The sequence below is a fragment of the Impatiens glandulifera genome, chromosome 6, assembly GCF_907164915.1.
Source record: "Impatiens glandulifera chromosome 6, dImpGla2.1, whole genome shotgun sequence".
Lineage (NCBI taxonomy): Eukaryota > Viridiplantae > Streptophyta > Magnoliopsida > Ericales > Balsaminaceae > Impatiens > Impatiens glandulifera.
The window spans coordinates 49,643,253-49,651,792 of NC_061867.1; the positions used below are offsets into that span (position 1 = coordinate 49,643,253).

General features: G+C 34.0%; 1 protein-coding gene across 1 annotated transcript; it reads right to left on the bottom strand.

Annotated features, from left to right (window-relative positions):
- Positions 1 to 1,755: 1,755 nt before the first annotated feature.
- On the bottom strand, positions 1,756 to 4,522 carry LOC124943777 (F-box/kelch-repeat protein At2g44130-like). The gene is made up of 3 exons (XM_047484249.1): positions 3,650 to 4,522; positions 1,944 to 2,038; positions 1,756 to 1,819 (listed from the first exon to the last, which is right to left on the bottom strand). Exons 1-3 carry the CDS (start codon positions 4,520 to 4,522, stop codon positions 1,756 to 1,758), a joined length of 1,032 nt encoding a protein of 343 aa, XP_047340205.1.
- Positions 4,523 to 8,540: the final 4,018 nt, after the last annotated feature.

An 8,540-nucleotide genomic window follows, 5' to 3' on the forward strand; every position in this document is an offset into this window, starting at 1 on the left:
GTCTATGAATGTAGGTAAATCAAGACAAAAGTTTGGAAGAGTCAACATTGCATCCGGACAACCGGCTGCTGACGGACACATCACATGAAGGGAACAAGCATGAAGTGACTAACATCCTCACGAAGTCACTTCTCGAGTCTAAGTTTTCTTCCTTAGAAATATTTTACGATTGTTAGATTACAATAATTCCTAAACTAATTTAAATTATAAAATTCGACTGGTTTTGAATATTTACTCTATATAATCAAAAAGGGAGAAATTGATAAGTAAAAATAGTTAATTAAGTAACAATATTAATTAACTATTTAAATATGTTAATTAACTTAAACGACCAACAATTACAAGTTTTGAATATTTAAATTAAGGAGAAATTGTTAGAATATAATTATTAAATTTTAATAATGAATAGATAAAACTAAATTCAAATAAATATATAAGTTAAACTAAGTCATATCAAATATATTAATTTTTTTAAAATAACAACAAGGTGTTGTATTGCAATGGTAAGCACCTCTGCCACAGGTGACTAGGGATCGAATCTCACCGACTACAATCAGGGAAACTGAGCAAAATACCGAAATTTCCATGTAGGCGAGATCGGCTCGGCAGTGGATATCGGTTCGGTAGTTTGACCGGTAGTCCGACTCCGGTTCGTAGTGAAGATCGGTCAACCGGTACTTAATGCTCCTAAAGCCGGTTAATTAAATATTTCGGTATTAAATGAGCTCCAATCATTTAATTGGCTTCAGTATTAAATGAGCTCTGGTCATAAATGTGCTTCGGTCATTTAATTGTCTTCAACTTTCTCAGCTCCAAATTAAGATTCCATTATGAGCTGACAAAGCTGCTTTTATATGTCCAGCTGTTTCATTTCTAGTTTGGTATAAGTCTGATGAAACCCTTCTTGGAAGCAGAGGTCTGCTGAAGAAAGTCAGATTGCCATTTTAGTATAAGTCAACTTGGAGCAGGTATTTATCACCTTTCTCCAGATAATCAAATCGATAGAAGACAAATATATTTTGCTAATCTGTTTCTTAGGAAGTATCAAACTCATTAGGGCCTGATGTACCTTCCTGATCAACCAATCAAGGAACAAAGAGATAACATGCAGGTATCCGTTGAGGATGTGAAATATGATCGTTGTCATATTTCCTACTTAAGGAGATCAAAACACAAGAAGAAGCAATGACACAAAACATACAAGAAGTGAACAAAAAAGCAGACAACTAATTCTCTATGTTCATACATTGTGTAAATCAGTTCAAAGTGTGTTAGATCTTTCACGTGTATTACAAATCCATCTATTTTGTGTGAGTAGTGAGATTTTGTAAAGTTGACAGAACATATTTGTTCAACAGAGTTTTATTATTGAGAGGTCAAAAACGAGCAGTAAATCAGTCTCGAGTCTTAGACGTAAGCGTTGTAAACTGTTTGAATATTCCTAGTGAATATCCTTCTCGTTGTTTGAGAAGAAAGTGACGTAGGAGCTTTATCTCCGAACATCCATAAAATCCTCGTGTTGTGTTCTTTCTTCATTTCCGGACATTTCACTATCCGAACCGACCTTTCACTATTCCAACCGATCCTTCCTCATTCTTATTTCTGTCAAATTTGTGTGTGTTGCTTCAGGCTGAAACAAACATTTCCGCATTTGAACCCAGTTCAAGAGTTTGTGATAGCTTGTGTAGTGTTGAAATCGGTATTCATCTCTAACCGGATCAGTACCAACCATTGTGAGTGTGTAAGCGTTCTCCTTTAGCCAGACCCTAGTCCCCTATCGGCGATCCTGATCCTATCAGTCAATGTTTTGCACATTGAACTACATTTACGACATGAGTCCTTATTTAAGATAAACGTACGCAACCTTGTCTTAAGGCCTGATTATAATCATTTTCTTTCCAAAAAATGTGAGGAGATTATAGTGAAGAAAACAACTTGTTTACCTGTCCTCTAACTGGTTCATGATAATTCCAGAAGACATAAGTCTAACCACATCAATTCCCCTTTCTTTTGATTTTCGAATAAACTCAGGCCATACCTAAAACAATAACATTACAAAAGAATTTAAGGTGTATATATTACCTTAAACATATAAAAATACAAACAATCACTCACTTCAGTTCACTCACTTCAGTTGTACTCCTGAGATAATGAATCGATCCAGACTGCAATACACGTCTCTTCCCATTATCGATGACAATTGATTTCCTATCATATGTAATTGTTGTACAATTCACTCTTTCAAAAATTAGATTCACAAACAAAAGAGCTACATAGACATTCAGTTTCTTTCTTACTTGTCTTCACATATCTAGACCTATATGCATGTTTCCAAATCTAAGCATAGAAAATAACATTGAAGAATAAATGAGAGATGGATACTATAGTAAGGAAAGTCAAGATTAAAGGTAGGTTAATATTTTGTTCCTTTGTTTATGTAGATTACGAAGAATCTGAAAGGAATTTATAAATTTGAATAGGAAAGAAACAAACCGTGAGGATCGGCGATGAATCTAATGCTGCAATTCCAGTGAAGTTAGAGAGAAAAGACAATAGAAATTTGAAAACAAATGAAGAACAAGACACCATAAACGGCAGAAAATTAAGAACATTACACAATCCTAAACTCAAACCCAAACTCCAAACTGACCTGAATAATGAGACCATCTATTTATATACTCTGATGTGCGAGCATTACAGATGTGCGAGAATTGTGTAATGCTCATATGATGATGTGCGAATATTACATAATTCTCATATATGTAATGTTCGCACATCAGCGATAAATGTATTATCGGGGGCAAGAACGATATTTCACATGGCGAAAAGGCCATTTTTTGCAAGGTTTATCAAACATTATTTTTTTCGAATTTCACCCTATTATGAGGTATTTGATCAAATTTTCCTAACTAGATGTATTAAAAAAATGATAACTCTGTCTTAAATAACAACACTATCTCGCCACATCTGTGTTTCATCCAATATTTGTCAATAAATGATAACTGTATATTTTCAATGTCACCAATTGAACACCAAGTAATTTATTATTCATTTCAATATATCACTCTCCGATTTCCTATTGTTCTAGGGTTTTATACACAAATCTTATATTATATCAAAATGGAGATAAATGGATCCAATTAAAGATTTAGATCATGATTTTAAATCAAAGATTCAAAGAAGAAGATGTTTTCAATAACCCTAGGTATCTGATTCAAGTAGATTCAAACAAAGACGATTTTCAAAATGTTAGTGGAGATATATGACTAACAAGTGGTAGCACAATAATACTAATCCAATTTGGAGAAAATACTCAATAGAACCAACTAATTTGATTGGAGCAACACTAAGTTTGATCACTACTCAATTTTAATTCATTCAAATCCAACTTCTAACTTGCAACATTTCATCATTCTCAACATTTATTTAGACAATCAATGGAATGAAATTAAAACTCAAAACTATAATATGAAATACCAAAGTGTATTCAAAGTTAACAAGAAAAAGATGCAATTTAGAATTCTACACAACAACTTGATCCAACAAATCCAGCAAACTCGGAACTAACTGGATGTATTCTTTCAAAATTACCATCTTGAGACCGCATAAAAAATAATTGTTCCCAACAAAAACTACTTCTATGGACAACCTTGACCATTACTAAACTTTGTACACCCAACTGGAGTCGAGAAAAGTGTACTATAAACTTCGAGTTCAACTCTGGTAACTCCTTCAGCGACTCATCCAATTCAAACAAAGTGCAGCAATGAGGACACGAAGAGTCATTAGTTTGTTCCAAATCCCATTCAACTAGTCTCCATTTTCCAGTTTGAGGATGGTATACGGCTGCAGTATGTACATACAAGAAAATGTGTTTTGTCATGCAACCATTTAAAACCCATAATTCGTCTCCAATTACCTGCAGCTCAGGGCACCGACTTAGCTTTTGACTCATTTGAGGCAACTCGGTCCACTCGTCCTTCATCATATCATACGCCCAAACCGAGCTGGATTCATTGCCTTTGTAAACTCCGATGAATACCTGACGATCAAAACCCACCACGAAGAAGAATGGAAAAATTGACGGCAAGTCCTTGCCTTTCCACCATCGCTGAGTCACAAAGTCCCACACGAACAAGGAAGTTTTCAAGTCACGAACATGGCTAATCACAACGAGTTTTCCGTCAGCGCTAGCAATCTGAGTTGACACAGAAAACCTATTTACAAAATTAGGGATCGGGGGAAGTCGGTTCCACTCCCGACTCATCGGGTCTAACATGTTGATAACAAAATTGAAGGCTGGATCAGAACCGGGTGGCGGAGATGGAGAAGGCTGAAGAAAGCAAGCGAGCTGATTAGTATATCCCAATTGTTTCCGGATGCCGTAAAAATGTCGAGTTTGTAGAAGACGGCGCCATTTACGACATACCCACCATGCGGAAAGTATGTCCTTATAGTGAAGACGAGCAAGACACTGAAGAATCAGGTCTTCTGTCAAACCGTCTATAGTTTGTTCTTCCATGGTAATTTTGTGCCGAATGAATACAGGGAGAAGAAATATATAAATTTGGTATTAAAATTAGGGTTGTGAAAAAAAATTTATCCACCATCTCGGCCCACATGTGATATATTTGTCTTTTTCTTTTATAATAAATAATATTATTTACTTATTTATACATTATTTATTTTTTCAAATATTAAAATAAATTAAATTGGACAAAAACAAATATCAAACAACTTTTCAATAACATAATTTAAAATATTTATCAAAACATATTGAAAAATGTTTTTGCACAAAATCGTTTACACGTAGTAATTGCAAAAATTAAGCAGTAAGTCGCTTATTTTTGTAAATGACGCAATTCATCACCTTTGAGTGATTAGACGTTTGACACCCAAACTACGCAATCACAGACCGATAAAATTGTTGAGACATCAATCTATCAAGTTGATGCAAACATCTAGTTAGACACATAGACTCAGACTAATTAGATACACATTGAGAACTATGATCACAAAATTAAGATAATGCAGTCGTCCATCTGAGGAAGGGTGTCAACCTTCTTTCTATTTATGCTATATTTGGTTTTTATATTAGAAAAACGATGAAAACTCCCTTCGTTATTTCACGCAGCTAGTCATATACTATAATTGCGTGAAATTATTGTATACATTAAACTTTACTCGCACACGGACACAAAACTCTTTAATTATCTCGCATAGTTGGTCTTTGAACCATAATAGCTTGAGATCAATACATTGCGTTCATTAATCCGCAAAATAATGAAAATGTTATGCTTATCTCATACCGTTAGTCTTTAAACTATAATAGCTTAAGATTAGTACATCGTTTTCTCAGTCCGAAAGATGACTTGAAACCCCGTGTAGCATTTCAAAATGTCTCGATATTTGGGAAAATAGAAAAAGATAAGGCCACGTAAGCTTCTTTAGAAAAGATTTGATTTCCAATCTGCTGACCAAAAAAAACAAAAATATCAAAAGTTATGTGGAGCGTAAGGATCAAGTGGCTCGAGTTGTAAGATGTCATTTGGAAAAGAAAAAAATGTATGGGGACGACCATAAAAAGAAAAATGAAGAAATTTCATTTGCATCTTGCATTGAGGGCTCGATTTCATGTTATTTGGTTTGTACTAATGTTTCAAACATAATATGATCGAATAATTTCTTCATTCCTTAATCTACGCTTTTTTAAATTTCTAATTTTGTTTCTAGTTTAGAATTTATTTTCAATTGATCTACTTTCTTTTTTTTTAATATAAGTGTGCCCAATTGAACATTGAATTCTAGAATTTTGTTAATAAAGAGAATCCTTTATTGGGCATATTTATTAGTGTTCTTAGGATTATGGTTAAAAACTTAGAGCTTAAAATTATAGTTTTGAGTAAGACAAATCACTCAATTTAGGATCATATAACATTTAATATTTTTTTTTTTGTTGCATTTGTTTTTATAAATGGTGTGAATGGGAAAACTCAAACTTTTAATGACATTATTGACTCTAACACTTAGATATGAATATGCTCAACACAATTCTACATTTTTCTATTTCTATAATCATACTTTTTTATTCATAATTTTTTCAATAATAATCTCACGACATCTATAAAATTTACTATTTTTTTTGTCAATCTATTTTAAACTTTACATACGATGATCTCTTTCTAAACATCAACAATTTACACTATACATAATTGAAAAATATCTGAATATCTTAAGTTGTTCTCGAGCTCTCTCAAGTTGTTCGTCAATGGCATCGCTGTCGAGAATGAAGACGTCAGAAAAATATAGGCCAATATATCTGCAATCTCAATTTATATTGTATTATATTATCCTAAAATCCCATAATTTGGTATCACTATCATAAAATCAGATAAATCCCAATTTATATCATAATATATTATCCTAAAATCCCCTAATTTGGTATACTATCACAAACATACAGAGAAGATTCAATAGTCGCAATTGATCACCGTAAAAATCGTCGATAGTAAAAATCGTCGATCGCAAACGTCTTTGGATCAATCCCCTTTTCCGTCGACAATTCATTAATTTGCCGGAACTTCTGCGCCGCCGTGTAAATCGTAAACAGTATCCACTTGTAATTATGTTTTATTTGATAAATATATTTAATTAATACTTGTTTGAAAAATAAATAAAGCCTGGTGAAAAAATTTAATACCTAGTCTAATTATCATTAATTTAATAAATTTAATAACTTTTATCAATGTTGATAGGATCGGCTTTATCAATAGAGACGGGGTCTAGCGATTGATGAAGGCTTATAAAAAACGGTTTGAAAGAAATTTTGTTAGGAATTAATTCACTTTCTATTCTACGCAAACCCTTGTAAACACTTGAAACAGAATCAAGTGCGGAAATGTTTACTTAGGCTTGAAACTTAGGATCAAGAATGAAAATACGACAGAAATGAACAACACAGCAGTTTGTTTATGGATGTTCAGAACAAACTCTCATATGTCACCCCTTCTTCCAACCACCGGAAGGATTCACTATAATATGCTTTGAATAAAATACAGTTTGCACGAATAGCTCACTGTTAAACAGAACAACCTCTGTTCAACTTACAATATGATGAATATCACTCAGCTAAAACGATGTTTTGATTCTAACTCTCTTTGGATTAACACACAGTACAATCAGAAAAGCAGCTAACAGTTTTCACATAATAGATCAATTAATTTCACTCTCTGTAATTCCAGTAGGTAAGGCAGTTCTTCCGTTGTCCTTAAGAATCTTTAAATATGAACAGGTACCAACGGTCGAATCTTCATAATGATACGTGGCACTCTTCCATTGAACGCCTTCATAGTACATAACAGACTCTGAATACAAGGATCATGGCCGTACACAACTGGTAGTGCGCTGAATATTCTTCAGAGATTTACCTGCAAAATAAGTATTGGGAAGGATATTCTCTTACGTGTCATTAGTTGATTGGTTGCATCTAACTGTCGTACTGATCTTAACTAGAAAGTGGAGCAGGAGTAGCATACAGCTATAGCACGTGGGTAGGCGGGTGCTAGCTTCAAGCAACTGCTTAAGCAAGACATTAGACGTATTTCAATTAGACGACCTCGTCTAATGAAATCAAACGTCCCCGTCTAATAACAGGATCCATTAGACCACCTAGTCTAATGGGATTACACTTACGTCTAATTACAATCACTTCAGACTAATCTGAAGGAGTTAGATTGCACGTCTAACTTTCTCTTTCCATTAGACTACACGTCTAACTTCACGAGTTAGACTGCACGTCTAATTACGGTTTCATTAAACTGTACGTCTAACTCCACGTGTTAGACTGCACGTCTAATTGCGGTTCTACTTCAGACTAGTCTGAAAGAGTTAGACTGCACGTCTAACTTTCACAATCTATTAGACTGCACGTCTAACTCCACGAGTTGGACTATACGTCTAATTACGGTTCCATTAGACTGCACGTCTAACTCTACGAGTTAGACTGCACGTCTAATTACGATTTCATTAGACTGCACGTCTAACTCCACGAGTTAGACTGCACGTCTAATTACGAATTCATTAGACTGCACGTCTAACTCCAAGAGTTAGACTTTCTGACTAATTACGATTCTATTAGACTACACGTCTAACTCCACGAGTTAGACTGCACGTCTAATTACGAATTTCACAATCCATTAGGCTACACCTCTAACTCCAAGAGTTAGACTACACGTCTAATCCCACGAGTTAGATTGCACGTCTAACACCGCTTAGTTAGACTGTACGTCTAACTTCGCTAGTTAGACTGCACGTCTAACACCATGCATCTAATATCAAATCGGTCTAATGAACCTCATTAGTACCAAGTTTAATGAAATTTGATTTCGATACACCTGCATCAAAAACAATTAGACGCATAAATTATCCACTCATTATTTCATCATCAAAATTCCAATAATCAAACTATTTCAACACTTAGTCAAAATAATTTGACCCAACAAATGTTAAGAATATAAACAAAATATGTTTAGATTATGAAT

What these genes read in the sequence shown, in the direction of transcription:
- LOC124943777 (XM_047484249.1), bottom strand. Translation starts at nt 4,522, where the DNA reads ATGGAAGAACAAACTATAGACGGTTTGACAGAAGACCTGATTCTTCAG. An exon ending in AAAGTTTAGTAATGGTCAAG is followed by an intron (nt 2,039 to 3,649) that starts GTTGTCCATAGA and finishes TTATTGTTTTAG; the next exon opens with GTATGGCCTGAGTTTATTCG. An exon ending in ATGAACCAGTTAGAGGACAG is followed by an intron (nt 1,820 to 1,943) that starts GTAAACAAGTTG and finishes TCGTAAATGTAG; the next exon opens with TTCAATGTGCAAAACATTGA.